At 35.4% G+C, this 24,759-nt stretch overlaps 1 protein-coding gene across 2 annotated transcripts in view; it reads left to right on the top strand.

Moving 5' to 3' along the window:
- The window catches only part of CDC42 (cell division cycle 42), a 43,954-nt gene extending 19,977 nt beyond the window's left edge, over nucleotides 1–23,977 (top strand). Inside the window, exons 2-6 of one of the 2 annotated variants that reach the window (XM_010979823.3) lie at nucleotides 5,124–5,278; nucleotides 7,751–7,823; nucleotides 17,544–17,653; nucleotides 17,778–17,975; nucleotides 23,013–23,977. In XM_010979823.3, coding sequence (XP_010978125.1) covers nucleotides 5,174–5,278; nucleotides 7,751–7,823; nucleotides 17,544–17,653; nucleotides 17,778–17,975; nucleotides 23,013–23,102 — 576 coding nt within the window. In that variant the 5' untranslated portion in view covers nucleotides 5,124–5,173 and the 3' untranslated portion in view covers nucleotides 23,103–23,977. Of the gene's footprint in view, nucleotides 1–5,123; nucleotides 5,279–7,750; nucleotides 7,824–17,543; nucleotides 17,654–17,777; nucleotides 17,976–21,523 lie in introns of both variants that reach the window. The other variant, XM_010979824.3, reaches the window with a different exon arrangement.
- Nucleotides 23,978–24,759: the final 782 nt, after the last annotated feature.

Genomic DNA, 24,759 nt, shown 5'->3' with positions numbered 1-24,759 from the left:
TTGTGTTACTGTTTTGTTATCATATAGGACAGTAGTTCTCAAACTTCATTGTGCATTAGAATTAAATAGGGAGTGTTGAGTTCTGATTTATTAGATTTGGGATGAGGGCCCAGGAATCAAAATTGTTAACAAATTCATTCCAGGTAATTCTGAATCTGGTTGTCCGAGGTGATAGCTGTAGAATTGCTGATTTAGAAGCTGAATTCAAGCATAACAGGAAAAAGAGATTATAAAGGTACTAACAATGTTAAGCAGAATCCTCATTTAAGATGGAGTTGGGGCCAGAAGGGGGAGGTCTCACACCCTTCAGTTGTAGTTCCAACAAGATGAGAAATACCTTTGTATCTCCAACAGGAAGAAGATAAAATAACTGGCTGTTTGAAACAGACTCATAGACATAGAATACAAACTTGTGGTTGCTAGCCAAGAGAGGGGTGGAAAGGGATAGCCTGGGAGTTCGAAATTTGTAGATACTGATAGGTATATATAGAATAGATAAGCAAGATTATACTGTATAGCACAGGGTAATATATATAAGATCTTGTGGTAGCTCACAGTGAAAAAGAATGCAACAGTGACTATATGGATGGTCATGTATAACTGAAAAATTGTGCTCTGCACTGGAAATTGACACAACACTGTAAACTGACTATAACTCAAAAAAAAACAACTGGCTGTTTTATTGTTTCAGGTTAACAGCTGTCGGATTTTCATTAATTTGCATGTGGGCAGCGATGATTTATAAACTGAAAAGGCATTTAATTTGCTGTTTAAAGATAGTGGTAGGGTCCATTCTTATTTCTAAATTATTTTGTTAACACCTGTTAAGTAACTTGGTTTTAGAGACTGCTTTGTAAATACAGAAATAATGCAGGAAATACAGAAAGAATTAATATAGGAGTCTTCAGTTGAAGAAGAAATATTTGAGTGGATTTCTTGATTTTTGTGTCACTAGCTAAATAGCTGCAAATGTATTTAGTTCATTTTAGCTTATGTTTTTGGTATGGCTGTTTTGTGCGAAGTGTGAAAAATTTTGATTAGGTAACAATCCACCAAAGAGAGAAGAAAGTGAGTTTTGATCCACTGGACAAAAATAGGTGTGGTGGGATTGACTTAACTAGCACACTTGGTAGAGGAATTCATGTATATTGAGTATGTGCTAGAGCCAGGTCCTTTTATATTACTTAGTTTTTATTACTTTGCAAGGTGTTAATATAAACCATGATTAGTTCTATTTATTTACAAATGAGAAAATTTAGGCAAAAAGCGATTAATAAGCTTGCCCAGGTCACTAGCAAGTGTTGAGCAGTGATTAAAACCTAGGACTTTCCTAACTTCAAAGTTAGGAAAATTATAATTATATATTAAGTTTATGTAGTTTGGAAATTCTTTCAGGCTTATTAAGCAGGATACACAAGCAGGGCCTGATTGGCTTGGGGGCTGTTTTTCCTGCTCAGAAAAGAGCAGTTCTAAAAGTTCTCAAAATAGTAATGTTGTTTTGTGATTTAGCCAAACTGTTTGCAGAGCACGTTTCTCTCACACAAGTTCTATTCACTCATTATCTTTCATTGGAAGAGCTTAAAGATCTCCCTCAGAAAATTTGGCATTTAATTGTAGTGATTTTGTTCTTAAGAATGCTGAGATATTTAAAAAAATTACACATTCAAAGGATAAAATTTAGTAGCCAATTTGAAATATTATTACCCTGGTCCTAAACTTACATTGTAGACTTCTCTTAATACAAATTGTGTTGTATCTATGTTTTATTCAATAGTTGGAAGTTTCTTGGTGGGCAGAATGATCTCATCTTTAACATTTTCTTATGCTTGTATCAGAGAGAGAGGTACTACAGTTAAGATTTCTGCTGTATAAAGAACCAGTATCTAAAGCTGTTGTTTGTGAATGGTCTCCTGAAGACAGTTCATTTTGATGGAATTTCCAAATATACCTATAATATAAAAAATGAGTTCAGCTTGAATCAGATTTAAATTATTCTCTTTTAATACAGTTATTAATGATAGCTTTTCTTTTCTTTGGAATGTTTTAGACCAGGTCTAACCTTCTCCATCACAGCTTGTGATAGTTTTTCATTTAGCCATGTGGCAGTCATATTCATTCATGTCTTTAATCATGGAAACTTTCTGTGTTCAACTTCTTCTTTCTTATTTCCTAGAGAATTCAAGAAATGGTAGTTCTTCCTTATTGGAAGTTTCAAGTTTATAAATGGCCTGATGATTTAAGACTTAAAACCTGACGAGTTATAAGTCTTAAAAGTGAATAATACCATATATAGAATGAAGAATAAGGAACTTCATATTTAGGGGTGACAATTAATTTGATTTTATCTACAGTTAAATTTTACCAGTAGCATTTATCTTAGATGTTTTAAAGACAAAGTCTCATAAGTGGTCAAGTTTGTAAAGTCACTTGATAAATCCAAATATTTCTATAATTTTATTCTAAGATGTTTATATATATATATATTTTTATTGAAGTAGTCAGCTTATAGTATTGTCAATTTCTGGTGTACAGCAATTTCTGGTGTTCAGTCATACATGAACATACATATATTTGTTTTCATATTCTTTTTCATCGTAGGTTAGATTCTAAGATGTTTTTCTCGTACATTTATAAACACCTCTAAATTTAGGATGTATTTTAAAATCATTGACTTCTTTGAGTCTGTGAAATGTAGTAATTAGGATTTTAGTTCTGCTGCTGTAACAGAGATGTCCAAAATACTAGGGGCTTAATGAAAGAGAAGTTTCTTTCTCATGTAAAAGTCCTGGCAGGCAGTCCAGGACTGGCTCCTCCTATCGTGTTACTCATCCTTAGCATGTAATTTCTGTCTTATGTTTCACTGTGACTGCTTCAGCCCCCATTATCATGTCTGCATTACAGCCTAAAGGCCTGGACAGGAGAGACTATTCGCCTTTGCTTTTAAGGCTAGTCATGAAAGTTTCATCCATCGCTTTCACTCCGATTTGTCAGAACTTGGTCACAGTGGTCACATCGAGCTGCAAAAGAATTTAGGAAATGTAATCTTTACTAGGGGCCATGTACTTCAGTAAAATGCTGTTACAAAAGGAGAGAGGAAGAATTGGCAGACTGCTAGCGGTCTCTGCTACAGTGATCAAACCTTACTTTCTGTCCAGTGTTTGTGATTAAACTCTTATGTAAAAAAATTGCCCCATAATAATGGTCATAGGAAATAGAAGATATAAACTGAATTGAAATCGATTTTTAGGCAGCTGGAAAATAGACTGTAGGAAGATCAGAACTCTCTTTGCTTACCTTTCTTTTTCTTCACTCTGAATTGGAAAAAAATTGTACAGAAAACCTTGTTTTTTAGCAGAATGTTAATCCTGTTTTTCAGAGGTGGACCAAGGAACCATAAGACTGCTATTCCCATTTCCTCTTCTTGCTTTTAAGTAAAAAGATACTTTTTTTTAAAATTCTATCTCATTTTATTTTATTTTATTTTTTTAGTTTAAGTATAGTCAGTTACAGTGTATCAGTTTCTGGTGTACAGCATAATGTCCCAGTCATGCATGTGTATACATACATTCGTTTTCATATTCTTTTTCATTAAAAGTTGTTAGAAGATATTGAATATAGTTCCCTGTGCTATACAGAAGAAGTTTGTTTTTTTACATTTTTATACATAGTGGTTAACATATGCAAATCTCAAACTCCCAAATTTATCACTTCTCACCCCCTTCCCCCTGGTAACCATAAGATTGTTTACTATGTAAAAGACATTCTTCGAGAATAATTCTCTAGAGTTAATTTAGTACTCAGTTTAGTGTGGTTATTTTGATAAGTAATTTGATTTAGTTTAGGGATCAAGATCCTTAACCTAGTATAAATATGCTAGTATGAGTCGTTCTTTAGTGCATCACAGGGAAAAGAGAAGGGAAAAGATAAAAAGAGGTTAAATAAAGAGAAATGTAGTCAAGATGGTTTTGATGAGGAATGGGAGAGTGTGTATTTCCTGTAGTTTACTCACTCTTAATGTATATACAGAGATGTTAATAGACTTTATAAATCACGATTAAGAGCTGTGAAGGTTACTCATAAGAGCATATAGGCCTGGCATCCACAGTTAGATGGTTCTATGACATTTTTATGTTTAATGAGGTGGCAGCTCTAGCTAACAAGAAAATGTAACCCTTTCAGGATTATAAGCAAAATAGGACTTTATCTTAAAATACAGGTATTCAGAGGGTGGTGTTTCTTCTTTATTTCAGAAAAACTGTTTAAATTTTTTTTTATTGTCTCTAAGCTGTCACATATCCCAATTTCATATATTTCAAAATGTAGGGGGGAAATCGCTGGTAACAAGGGACTATTTTTATAAATGTTTAAATGTAAAAACAAGTATCTCAGAATTGATGTAATATAATAAATTTTTGGTGCATTTGTAATCGATTTCTCCTTAGGATGGAGGACTACAGTAAGAGAAGCTAAAGTAATTGTATCTGTTTTTAAGTCAGAATGCTTTAGAGTGATTTGACTTTTTCATTATAAAAATGTAGGTTTTGGCCTCTTCATGTCGTGAATATTGAGTTAGTAACTAGGCAGCTTGATGCTAAAACAGCTGCTGAGACCGGGGATCACCCCACTCTTTGTCTGGTTCCTCATGTTGCTCATCTGTTGCGCGAGGCGCGGAAGTGGTGGTGGTCTGCTGCTTACTGGTTATGGCCTGAGTAACTGTAGCTCTGTGGTTGGGTAAATGGACCATTCTTTGAAACAGTGGCCTTTGTAGTGCAGTCTAGTACATAAAAATATGTGTACACATGTGGGGGCACATTCAACTGAAGGAAGAGTTGCAGAAAATAACACTTGACACACTACATGGGATTCATTCTGAAATAGCTTCTTTTTCATTATACAAAGAAATATGCTGCTCCTTACATACACTACTTTTGATTTTTTTTAAAAAACACTTAAGTTGAAAACAACCAGGCATCAGAAACGTAGAAAATTGACTCTTATTTGCAAGTCATTATTTCTCTTTTTAGGTTCTTGCACTGAATGAGTGAGCCTGTTGCTAGTTGAAGGAAAAAAAGTACATATATAAGTACAAATAATTAAGAGGAATATCTTTAATCTTTTTGTAGGTCATCATCAAATTTGAAATATTTAAAGTGGATACAAAACTGTTTCAGCAATGCAGACAATTAAGTGCGTTGTTGTGGGTGACGGTGCCGTTGGTAAAACATGTCTCCTGATATCCTACACAACAAACAAATTTCCATCTGAGTATGTACCGACTGTAAGTATAAAGCTTTCATCTGTTAATGAAATGTATTATAAGTTGATATCCTTTTGAAAACTTTCTCTGTGTGTACTGAATTTTTTCTGTTGTCTGCCTTTGTTTCCTGTTTTTAAAGATCTTGACTTCTCATGGGTAAATTATATACACTTTAAAATTAAACAGCTGAAAAATCAGTGGAAAGTCAGAAGGGGTGACACAAGGGTTTGCAAGAAGTGCTTGGAGGCAAAACTCCAATAGACAAGATTCTAAAGAGTGGTGGTCTCAGTTTGGAGAAGTATGCCCTACATCTTGGAATGAGGTGACTTTTTTTTGATATCTTAGCCAATGATTAATCAGTGCTTGGAGGTCTTTTGGGATGCTTTTGGGGGTCTTTAACTTCAGGGAAAGTAGTTATATGCCTCTAGTTACTCTCTGTAGGGAGTAGAAGGAAGCTTATGTTGTTGTTCTAGCAGTAATGGAGCTCCATAGTGGTTTTCAGGGACAGAGAAGACCTGTTTTTGTTATGAGAACATCAACAGAAGCCTTTGGGGGTTCTCCCCTACAAATGCTTTTTATCACCCCCTTGAAAGAGTAGTGGGAGAATGGGAATAACAGAGATACTGAGGTGAGAGAGAGTTATTTAGAGTAACAGTCATTTGTGAAATAATGTGTTTGGGGATCTAGTGTTTATCCCAGGTTGGTTGACCAATGCAGTGGTATGATTATATTAAACATAGATGTTCAGTGGTGAGAGGGAAGCTAGGGTTGGCCTGACCTGACAACATCCACCTCTGTTAAGTGAGCTGTTTTAGGGGTTAGAAGCACCTATGTATGATTAATATGGGACTAGCATTGTTTGTAAGTAACAAGGAAGAAAATGTATGCATACTTTAGGTTAATCTTCAGAGATGAGAGCATCTTTAAGAGGGTAGCAGGTTAAAGGCTTGGTAATTAAGTTTAATTGTAATTGACAGTCTGTAATGTCCCAGGGCGGATAAGGTGATTGAAGTAGGCCCAGGCTGTAGGAAGAAAGATTAGGCTTCTTGGAGGGGAAGAATTTGAAGATAAAATTGAATACAAAGTCATATTTTTGAGTTGGCCCATTTGGTGAAAGAAGTTCTCAGGTTGAAAGGGACATTTAGGGGACTCACAGAAGTATACCAGTCTTGTAGATCTTGAGTGAGGTCAGCTATCAGAATGTGTTGGTGTCACCATTAAAATTATTTTCTTGTAAACATGATTTCTGAGTCTATTTTATGAGTTTGGTCTTTAGGTGTTCTATTTATAGTGGGCTTATGGGCGTTTTATATATGTTATTTGTATGTGGATCTTTGGGAGAGGGTTAGATATGACTTAAGAAAATAACCTGAATGGTTTGAGAGCTTAACCACATTCTTTACATATCCTTGTTCTTATTATTAAGGACTGACTTTCATTTAACTATCACCTCCCCCAAGCCCTTGCTTCCATTCCATTCTTGTTTACATTTAAACAAGCTTCCAACAACCGGGTAAAACATGAACCAGAAAATTAGTGTTAGATATCTAAAAGGTTAAGCAGGGCTGATCTTAAAATGTACATCCTTCTTCTGGTTGGAAAGCATTGCTTTTAAATTGTAAATTAATTCAGAGGAATCCATGAATTAGTGTTGTATCTTTTTTTCATTTAGCACCATCACCTCCCATTTTCACAAGTAACTTATTACAACGAGTATTAGTATATACTGAGTTTCTGATAGGTTTTACAGTCTATTTACAAATAGTATACCCCCTTCACTATCCTTAAAAGAAATATATATGTGTGTGTGTATATATATATATACACACATTATATATATTCCCCCCATATACTATCCTTAAGTATACCCAGTTCAAAGAAGTTATCTTAGGTCATGTGGTTTATATCTCAAAACAGGAATTTTTTTCATGAAATCCCAACAAATAATCTGTCAGCCTTTTCTTGGATACTTTCCTTGAGTACCTTGAGGGAACCTTTATTTCTCTCTAGTGGGCATGTTTGCAACAAGCTGCTCTTGTCTTGAACCCTGAAAAGAAAAAGATTATTGTGGACCTAGGAGATTTTAATTCTAGATTAAAAGGAAGTGATCTATGAAGAAGTAATTTCTTGGAAGTCAGATCGAACACTCAAGCTAAGATAAACTTTAAGCTACTGTCTCAAAAGTTTTCAAACTTAAACAGGGTCATTTTGTATAGCCAGGGGACTTTGCTTCTCTGACACCTGTAACCCTTCTGTGGCTTTTTGTCCAGGCTGCTGGGGTAGAGCAGACTTTCCAGAATGCATCCCTCGTCACTTTTTCCAAGAACCTAATAGGTCATGCAAGGGCTTAGTTTGCAAGGTTGGTGATATGAGAAAGATGGACTAAGGGAGTATTGAGTCTTAGGAAGGAAACATTGTCTTAGCTTAAGAGTTGTCCTTTCCCATTTTGACCATCCCCCTGCACGCTAACAATGTCGTATTTTTGTGTTTCAGGTTTTTGACAACTATGCAGTCACAGTTATGATTGGTGGAGAGCCATATACTCTTGGACTTTTTGATACTGCAGGTGAAAACTTGATGTCTTTTATAATGTTTTGATCTGTAACTATAACACTTGCTGGTGTCTTTTTTGGGACATTTTGGGAAACTAGGATATTAGCAAACCACTTGCCTTTTGTTAATAGTTAGCAAGATTGAATATCTTGATGGTCAATGCTTGACCAAGAGACAGTCTCAAACCTGGAGTGGCAGATAGGCATCTGGAATACGCTGGGTAGATGGAGTGAAAGGAGATCAAGTAGACTGAGAGCAGAGTGTGTTGCCAAGCTGTACTATCACGCTGAAATTTGAAGACTTACTTAGTATGTGTGTCTGTATATTACATGTAGAAGTAGCTTCTTATATTACAGCTTGTTATTGTATACTACATTTGAAAATATTTTGAGGGCAAACCAATTATCTAGCTCACAGTATTGACATTTGTGGTTGACTTTTCAAATTTAAGGAACAAATTATTTTCTTCCTTAAGTATTCCCAATTCCTCACTGTTATTTCCTTCTTGTTTTAACAATGACTGCACATCTTAATTTCTGACTTCCCTCTCTATTGTTTCTGTTATTACCAGCTCAGTTAGCCAAAGAAAATTTTGGAAAGTTATCCTTTTAGTATATTGGAATTCTAACCTTTTCGCTTTTTGTGGATTATCCTCACTGTCTGCCAGCTGACATATTGCTCTTATGGAGCATATTACACTGCCCACTTTGAGGAACTGTCTAGATTTAATTGGGTGGGTGAAATCAAGAGACAGTAGTAAACAGGTTTAGAGTTCAGTGGCTTTCTAGTGGTATTTTAGGCTTTTATAATTTTTAGGAATTAAAAATTATTAAGTGTAATGATGTATTAGAGTAAACTTGGAAAACAGACAAAATAAAATAAGAACCTGCATTTCATGGTAGGTGAGGGATTTTTCTGTGTTTCTATGTACCCTTGGAGGCAGTCTATGCAGAGAGAAGACGATTTATGTCTACTTGGGGTTGAAAATTAATTTTAAATTTTATTTTCAAATTTCACCATTTATTTTTAATAAGACTATGTTTTTTTTAACATTTTTTATTGAGTTATAGTCATTTTACAATGTTGTGTCAAATTCCATTGTAGAGCATAATTTTTCAGTTATACATGAACATACATATATTCATTGTCGCATTTTTTTCGCTACCATAAGATCTTGTATATAGTTCCTTGTGCTATACAGTATAATCTTGTTTATCTGTTCTACATTTTGAAATCCCAGTCTCCCCCTTCCCACCCGCTGCCCCTTTGGCAACCACAAGTTTGTATTCTATGTCTGTGAGTCTGTTTCTGTTATAAGCCTTTAAATTTTAATCAGTATTTAATTTTTTAGCTTTATTGAAGTATAATACATTCATTTCAAGTGTTCAGTTTGATTATTTTTGCTGACTGTATAGTTGACAATAGTCAAGATACATTACCCAAAAAAGTTCCCTTGTGCCCTTTACAGTCAGTCCCTTCCATTCGCCCGGCCTTAGGCAGCCACAGATGTGTTTTCTGTTGCTGTGCTTTTGCTTTTCTAGAGTTTCGTATCAGTGGAACCATACAATCTGTAGCCTTTTTTTGTGTGTTTGACTTCTTTCACTTAGCGTAATGTTTTTGAGATTCATCTGTGTTGTATGTATCAATAGTTTTTATTGCCGAGTAGTACTCCATTCTGTGAGTACAACATAATTTGTTTACCCATTTACGAGTTGGTTGTTTGAGTTCCAGTTTTAAGCTGCTAAGGATAATGGTACTATGAACGTTTGTATACAAATCTTTGTGTGGTCATATTTTATTTATCTTCAGTAAATAGCTTGGGAGTGGGCAAGCCTTTACATTTAGTTGCACAACTTATTAAAGTTTTTATTAAAACAGTCACTTTTAACAAATCATTCTCAAGCTAGCTAAGGGGCCTTTGATTAATACTGGTTTATGTAACTTGGGTTGGTAAGACTTTAATCCCAGTCAGTTTCGTTTACAACTGTTAATTTCTTCTAGCACTTTAGACTGCATTTATAAATTTAATGTGTTCAGTTTTTTCTTTTAAGCAATTCAATTTGCTTGACCTGACAAGTGAAACATTCCCAAGTTTTTACATATATAACTTGATAGCTTATGCTTTTCTGTGATTGTTTTATCTTAAACAGTATTATTTACAACTTTCATAAAATTCTTAACATTTTCAACAAAAAGACTGAAGATCAGTTATTCAATTAAACATAAATTGGAATCAGAAAACTAATTTATCATGTTCTTTAAACTTCAAAATGGTGATTGTTTTAAATATAGACAGTAAGTATTAAGTAAGAATAGGTTATTCCTAAATGTAACTGAAAATTAACAATAATAATATTTGATTTATTTCATCTCTGTGAATCTCATTAGATTCTGAATATTTCTAAGGATTAAAAGACATTCACTAAGGAAACAATTTTTTTTTTTAAATATCCCAGGCAACTTTGGGGGTTTCCATCTCAACTGGTTGAGAGGTGGAAGAAGATAAGCCAGAGATCTTTTTTTTGACAGGCACTGGAGACCTGGGGCTGTAGGCATCCAGATTGAATCTCTTGTCCTTAACACACCTAACAGGAAACTCTGTATCTTTCTCCAAAAGCCTTAATCTCAGAATCCTGGTTCAAGTCATGCCATTAACTCAATTTTCCTTCTTCTAAAGCTTACATTCACACTGAGATAGCCTCTGACTTCCTTTAACCTGTTGACCATGTTTCGTTGCTTTTATCCTGTTAACAATGTTGCTTTGTTTTGAATTCTTTTTATACTGTTCCTCTCTTTGGCTACAACTCTTATAGATATATTTAAATAATATCATATAAGATCAGAGATAGGGCTCTTCTTCTGTCTCATAGCTTTATTTCTGCCTCTGTGGTCACAACATTAAATTCTTGCTAATGAATTTCCATAGTAACCTTGGTCGTTTTCTGCACATGTTTTTCTCTTGTATATATAGTTCTAGATTTAGTTTTTTTCACTTAACATGTTTATCATAGGCTCTTTTCTATATTGAATACTTGTTATCCCACCACTAATTCCTTTTTATGTCAATTTTAAGTGTTATTTTTTGTTACAGAGATACAGTTTTACTTACTACAGGAGAAAAATCAAAATATAAATAAACAAAAGGAGAAAATGAAAAAGCCTTTATATTCAGAGATAATCATATCTTCGTGTATGTCCTAAACAGAGCCTTTCTTATACAGTCATTGTATTTATACATAGGGAAAAAAGGATATTATTCTCCTCCAACCCTCATGTACCCGCCTTTATCTCTTAAAAGAAAAACATGGTGATATCTCTTAATGTTGTACTGTGTGTCATAGTCTTCATGGTTACACAGTAGTCTGTTGTGTGGCAGATCACACCACAGTTTGTTTAACTTCTTTTGTTAACATATGTGATCCAATTTCAGTTTTCTTTCATATTATGATCTTTCCCTGTAGAAACATCTTAATATTTTGACACACATACTTTTTTGTCACTTTTTATCTTGATTTAATTTCAGACTTGCAGAAAAGTTGCTAGTACAAAGAACTCCTTTCTGGATTTACTAGTTCTTAACCTTTTTTGACATTCTCCAGCTGTGTGTGTGTGTGTGTGTGTGTGTGTGTGTGTGTGTGTGTGTGTGTGTGTGTGTATTTTTTTTTTTTTTTGGGACAGGGTAGATGTAATCAGGTTTTTTTTTGTATTGAAATGTAGTTGATTTACAATGTTAGTTTCAGGTGTACATCAAAGTGATTAAGTTATACGTATACATACATATATATGTATTTTCTTCTCAGATTCTTTTCCATTATATGTCATTACAAGAAATTGAATATAGTTCCCTGTAATATACAGTAGGTTCTTGTTGTTTATCTATTTTATATATAGCAATGTGTGTCTGTTAATCCCCAACCCCTAATTTATCCCTCCCCACCCTTTCTCTTTTGGTAACCATAGTTTGTTTTCTATGTCTGTGAGTCTGTTTTTGGTTTATAAATAGAATTTGTATCACTTTTTTTTTAGATTCCACATATAAGTTATATCATATGATATTTGTCTTTTTAAATTTTTATTATTTTTTAACGCAGGTACTGGCAATTGAACCCAGGACCTTGTGCTTGCTAAGCACGTACTCTACCACTGAGCTATATCCTCCCCTCTGCATATTGTTTTTATTTCTAACCCATTTGAGAGTAGGTTGCATACATCATGCCCTTTTATTTCTTAATGCTTTTGCATAGCTCTCTCTCGTGTTTTTTTTTTTTTTCTTTTCTTTTTGTTAGTGGAGAGCTGGGGATTGATCCCAGGACCTTATGTGTACTAAGCATGTCCTCTACCACTGAGCTATACATCCCCCTTCCCCTTCAGTGTATATTTCTTAAGAGCAAGGATATTCTCTTATAGTGTATTTACCAAATTCAGGAACTTTAACATTATTTATATATAACATTTTAAACTTTAACCCCTAGTCAACTTTCTCATTTTGTCAGTTGTCCTAATACGGTTCCTTATAGGAATTTTTCTTACAGGTTCTAACCTAGAATCACACATTGCATGTAGTTGTCACTCTCTTTGGTTAGTATCCTTTAGTGTGGAACCTCAGCCTTTCACGCCACTGGCATTTTTTAAGGAAACAGGCCACTTATAGAATGTTTCTTGGTTTGAGTTTGTCCATTGCCTCATGAATAGCTTCAGGATATGCAGTTTGGTTAGAATGCCAAATTAGTAATATTGTGTCCACCTCAGGGTATCCTTTTGGTAAAAGTAATTTTGATCATTTGATTAAGTTGTTGTCCAGTTTTCCTACTGTATGTTTAGAATTTTTCCTTTTATAGCTAATAATTTGTGAGGAGATACTTTAAAATGGTGTAAGTATTCTATTGTCATTAAATAACACCCCCTCTAGATTTAATAACCACGGACAATTCTTGCCCAAATCAATTTTTCCTACAATGGTTGCAAAATGGGAATCCAGGTGGTAAATATGTTTATTACTACAGAGGTCTCGACAGAGAGAAGACAGCAGAACAGCTGTAAACACACAGTAACAGCACTTGTTCTGCACCACAGTGACTTGTCCTGAATATTGTTCATCTACTAGCGAAGAAAATAACATTAGTCTGGTTAATCTGGATAGTGAGTTTTTGTTGATACCTCCAATTCAGTTCAACTCCGGTAGTCTTCTTTGCCTTCTCCAATTCCATATTTTCATTTCCATTTCTTCTGTAGTTAGAATCTAGGTCCCCTTAAAGATCAGTATATTTACTCACTTTCAGTAGTACACATAAGATAATTTTGGAATTGCTATACCATCCCACTAGGAAGAACAAATATTTAGTAAGAGTTTAAAATTGGTTTGCAGTTCTTTTTTAACTTTGGTCTAATAGCATACAAAGTTCCTTGTTCAAAAGTTACTTGGATTTGTCATCACCCTCCTCCATCCTCCCATTCAATGTGGCTGTGTTAATTTGGAATATGGCTGGGTTCATATATGTTTGCAATTAAATTTGTTTTCCCCCATTCCTCATTTTATTTATATATATACTCTTTTAATTGTTAGGTTCGGTTTTCAGAAAAATCTTCATTTTTGAATTTTAATCATTGTAATCACAATCACGTCAGGCATTACCATGCTAACAGGCAAGAGGAAGGTTAGACTGGGATGCTAGGTAGACCAGTTATCTAGGTAGCTCACAAGTTACTTAGCTGTGTGGAGTTTAATGACCTTGCTATGTAAAATGTTTAAAATACTTTCCTCTCAGAGGTGCTGTGAAGATTCAGTGATAGTCACTTTTAAAAAGTATGTATTTATGATTCATACACTTTACTAGCTATTAAAAAACCCAGCACAGTGACTGGGAATGTGTTTGGTGCACAACTAATATTATTCTCTTCCTTAGCAGATGAATAATGTTCAGAACAAGTGATAGTGGTACAGTTTGACCTGATATAGTGGATTCTGGTTTTTTGTTTCTTTGTTTTTTTAAAAAACTCCTTTCTTTCATTGAGGTTTTTTCTAGTATCTGCCAATCTTCTGCAGTTATTGATCAATTACATTATCAGGGATGACAGTGCTCTCCAGAGAGATATTTATAGCCACCTTGGTCTATAGTGCTGCTATAGAATCTTCCAGACGTGTTTGAACTTAAGATTTGAGTCTTCGGTAAATTCTGCATTAACATGCAATAGTCTAGATTCTTAAAGATGTTATACAGAAAATGGTAGGAATCTCAAGTTCCACAATGTCCCCGTTTGTTTTTGGATTTTTTTTCATGATATAAAAGGTATTATGAAGTTATTTAGGAGTAAGCTTCATAGCACAGATGAAGCAGGGATCACTGAGTGCCATTAAATTTTGAGTAATTGTAGAAAAAAATGTTTAAGTTGTAATCTGTAGTGGTAAATTCTGTGAAACATTTGTTTTCTTCCTGTGTTTATCATGTCTTATCAGAATTCTCTAGAAGTGTTGCTTTTTGGCAGTATTTTTATTTTTTGTACCATGAGATCATTTCAGATTTTTCATATTCACCAGAGTCTTCAGTCCAAACTGACCTTAGTTCCTCTTGAGTTTGAATTTTAAATATGAGATTGTGAGCAAGGGAAAAAACCAGCAACCATGAGATGTGTTCTTGCTTTTTGACAAGTGTTAGAAGTTAAGTGGTGAGCTGGTACACTGATAGAGAAGATGCAATTTAAGACTTGTAGTCAAAACCTGTCTTACACAGGTAGAGTGAAATTTTCTTGATCATGTTGTGTACTGTAAAGGATGCTAAATGCTAGTGCTGCCTCTGCTTTGAGTGAATAATGGCTATTTGTGACATACTTAGAGGATACATTTTAGCTGGATAAATTAAGTTTGGATATTGAAGAATCTTGCACATCTGAGGGGTTATAATCATCCTGTTTCCTTAAACGTAGCACTTGTAGCAGATGTAGATATAAGGTAGCCTACTTTTTGTTTAAAGAACAATTTTCTAATTTTTTTCTCCTTGGGAAAGGAAAAGAAAGATTTTATAGCTTTGAGGGCTTGTTCATTGCAAGTAAATGGGCAGACCAATACTGCTTTGAATCTGGTTTTAAAAAAGAATGACTATATTTTGTTTTCTGTCACCAATCCATCTGAATAGAAGGTAGGTTGCATGTAAAACATTAGATATTCATTTAGATGCCCCTAGTGGTGCTCAAGAATACAGACTTGGATCTGTTTTTGATGCGGGGGCTGAATCACTAAAAAATGGAGCTTTTTCTAGTCTATGCCAGGCTTAATTTTTGTGAAATATATTCCATTTGAATAGGGACTGGGGCTAAGAAAAGATATGTGAACATCCATACTTTTTACATGGCTTGGTTAACTGTTTCGTCTTATTTTAAAAATTTTTTGTCTTATTGGGGCTTTGGTTGTGATGCCTCAAAGCTTCAACTGTTATTAGAGCTCAGGCAGTTTAGATTGAGAGAATTGTTAAGGAGTTTTGCTGATTTCGTTTTCCTGTAGTCCATTCTATCCTTTTTAATCCATTCTGTGTCTATAATTGTACATTATAATTTAAGAAGTCAGAGTTATACATCTTAGTGCATACCTTTAAATCCTTTGATTCTAACCCTAGCATATCGCTATCGTAAATTTTGGTAAACGCTGGAGGTAATGATGGTGATTTTATTGTTTTGTAACCTCCTTTATTTTTTGTTTGCCTTTTTTTTTTTTTTTTAAGTTTGCAGGGGGAAGGAGGTAATTAATTAGGTTTCCTTTTTTTAGAGGAGGTACTGGGGATTGAACCCAGGACCTCATGCATGCTAAGCATGCACTCTACCACTGTGAGCTATACCCTCTCCCATGTAGCATCCTTTATTTTGACTTCTCCTTTAACCTTCACTTTCTGTAGAGTATTATCCTGACAATGCCTTTATTGTCTACTTATGATGTATTATTTAAATGGCAATAATAGTAACATCTTTATCATATTTTGATAGCTACCCTTAATTCTTGTATTCTCTCTCAAGCCTGGCAAAAAAAAAATTCACCAGCATACAAAATATTTAACTTTCCTTTTAAAATTTTTTTATTGAGGTAAAATATATATAATAAAATTTACCATTTTAACCATGTTTAAGTATACAGTTCCGTGTCATTAAGTACTTAACTGTTCTTTTAATATAAAGGATTTTTGTAGCTCAGTTTAAAAAAAAATCGATTATTGTATTTAATTATTTTTTATTTTGACAGGATGGTGGGGGAGGTAATTAGGTTTATTTATTTTTGGAGGAGGTACTGGGGATTGAACCCAGGACTTGAGCTATACCCTTGAGCTATACCCTTCCCCCGTAGCTCAGTTTTGAAATTGGAATGTTAAATCCTTCATCTGTGACTCCTCCCTTCCCTTCACAGTTTTGGAAATGTTTGAATATTTTTAAACACTTTTTATCTGGAAATAATTTCAAGCCTACAGAACAGTTTCAAAAATAGTACCAGGAGCCCACATGTATCCTTTAACCAGATTTACCGAATTGTTAACATTTTACCCTATTTGCTTTATTTTTTTCTTTCAACATATATGAACATATTTCCCCCCTCCCCTCCAAACTATTTGAGAGTGAGTTGCTATTTAGCCTTGAATAAATATGTATTTCCTAAGAAAAGAGACGCTTGTATAATGTGGTAGTCAACTTCAGGAAATTTAGCATTGATACCATACTCTAATCTAACATCTATATTCCAGTTTTTTCCATTGATCCAAGTCCATTTTTTTCTCTGCTTTTAGTACAGGACTGTGCATTGCATTTAATTGTCATGTCTCTTTAGTCTCTTGTAATTTGGATCAGTTCTTCAACCACTTTGTTTTGGTGGGGGAAGGGGGTGTCTTTCATGACATTTTAATAAAATATAAGCCCAGGAATCCTCTTTTCCTCCTCCCCTTATAAAAATGTTCCTCATTTTGGATTTTTGTCTGTTTCTTTGATTAGATACAAGCTATGCTAGCTTGGTTGGAATACTGCCTTAGTGATGTCTTTTCTCAGGGTGTAAATCTACTAGAGGTACATGGTACTCCTCTGCCACTCATTGATGATGGATGGTAACCCTGATCGCTGAGTCAAGGTGATGTCGTTTCTTCACAGTGTAGTTATGTTCTTTCCCTTGCAGTTTATAAGTAATTGTTAAGACCATACAAATAGTCTGTTTTTCATTAAAGTTTCCCCTATATTGATTTAGCACCCATTGATTCTTGTTGAATTATTTTTTTCTATGCATTTTCAGTTTCAGGTACTGGTCTTAACATGTACACATTAACTAAACATGTGAACTTGCTTTGGTAGTCATGATGGGCATTGGATTTTATCAGCTGGGTTTTACTGAGATTTGTTTCCTTAGATGGTTTCACTGTGATTTTTTTCTTAATCAGATCTGAGAAGAATTGATTTTTAGTCATTTCTGTAGCAACAGTTTATTGTTTTTGTTACATTATTCTTGGGTTGCTAATTGGATGCAGAGATTGAAAACTACAAACTAGTAATAAAACAAATAATTACGAATTATTCATTGCTGTTCTAAGGGTCTGAAATATTTTAGCTGAGTGAGAATGTTGCTCAAATTTTTCTGTTACAAAACCATACATTTTATTAGATAAGTTGCTTTCTCATTAATGATGCATGCTTAATCTGCTGACTGACTTGTGATTTTAATGCTTTGAGGGCACCAAGATTCAGTTGCTAATTTCTCCAATATTTTCCCCCTTAGGGCAGGAGGATTATGACAGATTACGACCGCTGAGTTATCCACAAACAGATGTATTTCTAGTCTGTTTTTCAGTGGTCTCTCCATCCTCGTTTGAAAATGTGAAAGAAAAGGTGAGTTGATAATATATTCTTGCCCTGAAAAAAAGGTTGTCATTGAACTTCTGTTGGACTTGTAAATAGCTTTGGAGGCTTGTGGATTAATGCAGGTGTATTTTTTAAAATCTCTCTTCTCTAGTGGGTGCCTGAGATAACTCACCACTGTCCAAAGACTCCTTTCTTGCTTGTTGGGACCCAAATTGATCTCAGAGATGACCCCTCTACTATTGAGAAACTTGCCAAGAATAAACAGAAGCCTATCACTCCAGAGACTGCTGAAAAGCTGGCCCGTGACCTGAAGGCTGTCAAGTATGTGGAGTGTTCTGCACTCACACAGGTGAGGACTGTGTGGAGCCCAGTATATATTTACAGTTGAATAATTTCTTAGAGCATATGATTCAGGGGTTATTTCTGACAGTGGTCTGCAGTGCTCAAGAAAGCTGCCCAGGAAGACACTGACCAGCTTCATACTGTATATCCTTCTAGAGGTCTCTGTGTTTATAGAGAAAATTACTCGTCTCTGAGTAAAGCTCTTATGTTCGTGAGCTCCCATGTTGTACTAAATCATTTGTAGTGGTCAAGGACTGTGTTAAAAAAAAAAATACAGGAAAGGTCCAGATTAGCACAAATTTATGAGAGTATATGAATGATTCCCCTCCCTACCTGCTGACTTAAATTTTCATCTAAATATATCTGATCTTTTATTATCAATACTGACAACTGATGCTATACTATTTCTGGGGTAATTCAACTGGGATAGGAAATTAGTCATAATAATTGAGGCTTTCATATCAGAGAAAGCTGCCTTGGCCATTTCTCAAGTGTGCCTTTATATAGTGCCTCTATTTTTATGTTTTTGGAGGCATTCCTTCCTCATGTGGTTCTCTTCTGTTTCTTCCTGAGTGACTTAATTGGAACTCTTTTCTCAGTTTTTGGGTTTTAAAAAAAAATTTTTTTAATGGAGGGAAGTAATTAGGTTTATTTATTCATTTTTAATAGAGATACGGGGAACTGAACCCAGGACCTCATTTCTCATAATTTGATGGCAGACTTCAGATTCCGAGGACAGGGAGCAGTGTTAAGAGTATTTGGAGTGAGAGTTGTAACTAACCTATGTGGTTTCATCCTCTCTTCCTGCTTGGTATCATCGACCAGTTTTCCCCTCTGAGTACTGTTCTGGGGGCAAAAGAAGGGATTATGGAAGTGATTAGTATAGGACTCTTTTATTCTGCTGGTATTGGTGCTTTGATGTTTGAACAGTGAGCAAACATGCCTACTTAAAATAAGGCAGGGCTGAAGGGTAGAGATTTCTTATAATTACATCAGATCCACTTATATTTCTGCTGCTAATTTTTCAGGTAATTTTTTTAAGTTAAAAAAACACTATTGGATTCTTGATAATATGTATGCTAAGGTAAATGGTGTATATAGTTACATATTATAAATGTACTAGGTATTTAGTATGTAAGACCTAGACATAATTTAATAATCTCCAGTTTAGCCCTGGGTTGGATATGTAAAGATAACGTTTCTGTTCATAGCTGGATATTTCACAGGATAACTTCAAGGCCTAATTTTATTCTCTCAAATGCAGTTTTCCTTGGCAGTTTAGTTCTGTTGTGAAAGCAGACATTTAAAAGTTGAGATGATTTTACATCTTCTCACACATGGCACTGACTGAGATTTTTAAAAATACCTGATGCTTCTATGTTTTGATACCATCCCAGAACAGAGTGTGTGTATGTGTGGATTGAGAAGGATCTTGTGGAACATTTGTGTCTGATAACTGTTGCATTTTCTCATTCTCTAAATGTGGGTTGCTTTTGGGCGAAATGGAGGCGAGTAGGCCACGGGGACCTAATTTTTGATCACTAATGAAGCTCATTTTAGAAACTTGGATGCTTCCATATAAGATTTTTTACAGTATGGATGGTTTTATATAGTGAGTCACTTTGCAGAGAATAGAAATTTGAAAAGGTCTTAGTGACTACATTTTTTTTTAACATTTTTTATTGATTTATAATCATTTTACAATGTGTCAAATTCCAGTGTTCAGCACAATTTTTCAGTTATTCATGGACATATACACACTCATTGTCACATTTTTTTCTCTGTGAGTTATCATAACATTTTGCGTATATTTCCCTGTGCTATACAGTGTAGTCTATTCTACAATTTTGAAATCCCAGTCTATCCCTTCCCACCCTCCACCCCCCTGGTAACCACAAGTCTGTATTCTCTGTCTGTGAGTCTATTTCTGTGACTACATTTTTTTTTAAAACCAACTTTTGAAGTTTGGAGAAATCACACGAGGAGAGGATAGAACATAGGGTCTCTCGTACCATATTGGGAGCTAGAGCTTTTTAGGACTCCAGATTCTGTTCGTTGGTTCCTCTAAAACTGAACTCTGTATAATCAGATACTGTGATTAAAGCAAAGATTAGTTTAGTCTTGTAGGGGGTTTATCTTTGTCAATAAATAAGCAAGAAAGGATTTGCTTCTTATTAAGGGATGCCCTAGTTTCTAATTGTCATTCTGCACTTTTTCCCTTACACAATTTATTTCCCTTTCTACCTTCCCTCTTTCCACCTTCCCTCTCTCCTTTTATGTTCAATGACCAGAGTTTGTTCCTAGGTGTGTAGAAAGAATTTCAGAGGAACTTTAACTTTCGTTTAGCATTCTACTTTGTAAAGGACACAGAAAGAAGAAAACTTTAACCACTTTGCTTCTTAATTTAAAGTGTTTATTGTTATTTCTCATTTATTTTGTACCTAATGGAATGTGTGGGTGCCAGTCCTCTAAGGTATTATAATGGGGGAGGCTGATAGGGTGGGGACACCTGGGGTAGCCTGGGGCTGGCACTTGTTGCCAAAGCTGTGTTCTGGGACTTGGGGGAAAATCTTTACTTGGGATCCAACTGACCTGAAGAATGTGTGAAACTTCTTTGGGTGGTAAACCTGTGGCTTCAGATTTAGATGAGTTTAGGTGAGTCTGTAGACCTGGTACCAGTACTACTGAGTCACACTGTCACGCTGGAGTTCTGGCTGAGGTGTAAGTGTATTTCTGCATCTTAATCCCTGTAGATCTGAAAATATTCTTTGTTTTCACTCCATGCTTTACGCTCTGATATCCATGCGAACATCTAAAAGCATTGGACTGCTTGCTAAAACTCATTCTCGGACCCCATTCTTTGTTTTCCTATTGGGTGGTGGTTACTTGCTCTAACATTACTGAATAACTGAAGTGTATGCTGTTTCTAGAGTCTGTTCTTTGAACTTTTTCCAGGACAATTAACACTTTTTCTAAATGTCTGAACCTTTTGTTCTGGGAAACTTTTTTACTCTGAAATCCTGATTAATCCTATCCAGATATGTCATTGAATCTAGAAACATGTAGCATGCCTGTTAGTCTGCCATTTGTGTCCTTCAGTTATTCAGGGGGTGAATTCACAGAAGCCTGACATTGCAATAGATTTTGTTCCAAAATGTGTGCGCCTTTCTTATCATTAGAAATAATAGGGAATTCTACAAGGCCTAATTTTTCAGTGCATGTATTTTGTGTTTACATATCCATTTTTCTTTCCTGGCATTTTCATTAAAATGTTGTGATATTAGATTTCAAGGTGGGATTGTTATAGAAGTCAACATGTAACATTTTCATAAAAATTGATTTATGGCTCAGTTAACCTTTTTTGAGGTAAGAAGTTGGTTCATTTATCTACTTTACTGCTAATGGGCTTAAGAGCTAGCTTTCTAGCAGTTATTTTTCTTGAGGCACATTGCTTCTGTGAATTCAGCCCATTTAATCCAGACTGCTGTTGTATCTGCTAGTCTTTCTAATCCTCTAACCTGGCTGCTATTCTCTCTCCTCCCCTCTGTCTTGTAGAGAGGTCTGAAGAATGTGTTTGATGAGGCTATCCTAGCTGCCCTCGAGCCTCCGGAAACTCAACCCAAAAGGAAGTGCTGTATATTCTAAACTGTTTTCTCCTTCCCCTCTTTGCTGCTGCTTCTTGTCCCACTACTGTAGAAAGATCGTTTAAATACAAAGGAATAAAACCATCCTGTTTGAAAGCCTCTGCGTCTTTTTACTCACCACCTTAGAGCAACCTCTGTATTAGTTTTTGATCAAGAATGCAATATCTTATAGAATATTTTTTGTGATCAGTAGTCAAGTTGGACTTATTTAACTTTCTGCTGCTTGAGTTGCCTGATGCTCAGAGCTTTTTGGTTTGGATTACTATTGCAAAAGGGAACTTGGTCTGGCATTAAGAATGTCCTCTTGGAGAAAATAAGAAGAGTCTTAAAACACTTCTAGATCCCAGTTCTAGATGGAGAAAATAACATAAACATCATTTTACTCTTATGATCAATTGTTAATTGTAATTGCATGACAAAATTTATGGAAAAAGGGTGACCTGCTAGTAGAGTGTAATGGGGAAGGGAGGATTCTTTTCTGGTTTTCCTTTGTGCAGTGAAACTTTGTGTTGCTGTTGCTTTGGCTGTCTGTGCTGTAGTGGAGTATTTGTCAGTCTGGGGGTGGGAAAGATACTGTACCTGCTACTGCTTTATGAGATCATTTGTTACATTATCTTTTAAGAATAGCATCCATTTTACCAGTTGACTTAAGGTTTGTTAACGTTGAGATGTAAAGCTACCATCTTTATATTTTCCTGCTTCTAATTTTATTGTTGTGAGGGAAACATACAATTGTGGTTACCTTCAAATTTTGAAATTAAAAATATACATTTGTTTGTATAAATGCCTGATGAAGCTTTATTCCTGTTTCACTGACTGGCTGTAGTTTTTCATATGTATCAGGTACCCACATTTTTGCTTCCTTAAATCCCCTTGGTTCTCATTGGTGGGATAAAGGGAGTTCAGAATGAATGTCTTTGCAGCCACTGTAATCGCTCTCTCCATCTTTGCCTGCGCCTTCCATGTAATAAGGATGCCACCGCCCGGTGCCCGACCTCTCAGTCCTGTTCCATATCCGGCTGTTTCATTTGAATGCAGAGCTGCTTACTTGTTTTTATGTAAAATGTTTCAGCAGCACATTACAAAACTCATACTGAATGAGCAAGTGACACATGTGCTTGTTTGCTTCTTGTGACATACATTGGTCTGCAAAAAGCTTTCTCAAAGGACCACTGTCTCGCTCATGAATATCTGCTCCTCCGCTCCTGAATTGCTGGGTCCTTCCAGCGCCCTGCCTGGATGAAACTTGGTGAATTGAAATGATTATGTTGAGACTCAGAGTTGTCTTTAATGTTTCGTTCTTTGCCAACTCCTGGGAGTTTGAATGTTTTAAATTTGATCTTCAACTTTATTATACTGAATATCAGACTGGCCGTTTTTTTCTTTCTACCCCTTTTCAGAAAGGCCTAAAGAATGTATTTGACGAAGCAATATTGGCTGCCCTGGAACCTCCGGAACCGAAGAAGAGCCGCAGGTGTGTGCTGCTATGAACGTCTCTCCAGAGCCCTTTCTGCACAGCTGGTGTCGGCATCATACTAAAAGCAATGTTTAAATCAAACTAAAGATTAAAAATTAAAATTCGTTTTTGCAATAATGACAAATGCCCTGCACCACCCACATGCACTCGTGTGAGACAAGGCACATAGGTATGGCCCCCTTCCCCCTCTGAATACTAGTTAATTTTGAGTAATTGTGTATTGTCAGAAAAGTGATCAGTACTAGTTTTTGTTTTGTCGTTTCAAAAAAAATTATTATTTTTTGTTTAAAAGCAAGGCATGCTTGTAATGACTCTGTAACAGACTAATTTGGGTTGTTGAAGCTGTTCCCAGGTTCCACTCTGGAGAGTAATCTGGGATATCTTAAGTTTTTTTGTTTTTTGTTTTTTTTCCTTTTTGGGCAGGGGAGTGTGTGTGGGGTTTGTTTTTATTAAGTCATGGTTTTTTAATTCATTAACCATTGGACAGCCCTTAAGGGGAGGAGGACGGATTGATTCCACATTCCACTTCCTAGATCTAGTTTAGAAAACATGTTCCCCACCTGGTGCTCTTAGGAAGGAGTATAGTAAACGCCTCATTTAATAATATACTCCTTTTTGAAAGTTGCCTTTTCTCTCCACCCTTGAGTAGGTCCAGTATTTGATGAAACTCGTGAAAGTGGGTGGAACCTGTCTTGCCCCTCCTCTTTTCTAGGATGCACTATATATGTGACTGTGACTTTCAAGGAAATTTGTTTGCCATTTGCTCATTTTTTTTTTTTGAAGTTAATTTCTAACTTCTTTCACTGATAAATGAAGAAAAGTATTGCACCTTTTGAAATACACCAAATGGATTGAGTACGTAATTAAAAAACATTTTTTTCCCTGTCAGTCATTGTCTTAATATGCTTAGCATAGATGTGCAGCTTAATAGTGTATGATATGGTGTTCCTAGAACACAGCTGAAGACCTGGTATATAGAGGAAATCCAAGGGGTGGTGCTAGAAGACAGATGTCTGGGATGATTCACATCCTCTTTCAAGTTACGAGGATGGAGACCTGCTTCATTAAGAAGCTGAGGGTGGGGTGGGGGTGGGGAGAACATTTAACAACTTGGGGACCAGTCAGGGGAATCCCCTTATTTCTGTGTTGCATATGAGGAACCCTAGAGCAGCCAGTTGAGGCTCTCTAGTTTAATAAAAATCCTGGGGAGAGTCTTATGAAGACTCTTCATAAGTGTTAATAGGGATTTTACCAGCTTATTTTGGTTGCAGTTTCCAATTTTTAAAAATATTAGGTAATCTTCTCTACCCTCCCCAAATCCTAATTCTTGTAGATTTCATTAGTGTTGAACCAATGCTTTCTCATGTCTCAAGTCTTTGTATATGCCTTCTTTTCAGATGTATTAAACAAAAAAACAAACAAAAAACCCTTCACAAGCCAGCCTGGGGGTTGTTATTTTCCCTCCGCCTTTTACTTTTGAGATGTTTAGGGTTGGGAACTTGACTCTTATTAGCATCAATTTCTAACAAATTTCAGGATAGATTTAAAGCATAAAGGTTTAATGTACTTTATTTCTTTTCTGGAATTCATTTTGAGGTTTTTTTTGCCCCTCCTCATATTCAGGTTTGTGCCTTCTCCCCTCAGTTTGGCAGGTAGCCTGCAAGCTCCTT

The sequence above is a fragment of the Camelus dromedarius genome, chromosome 14, assembly GCF_036321535.1.
Source record: "Camelus dromedarius isolate mCamDro1 chromosome 14, mCamDro1.pat, whole genome shotgun sequence".
In the NCBI taxonomy this organism is placed as follows: Eukaryota; Metazoa; Chordata; class Mammalia; order Artiodactyla; family Camelidae; genus Camelus; species Camelus dromedarius.
Note: the sequence above shows the minus strand (reverse complement) of the source record. Positions and strands in the feature narration are given on the sequence as shown.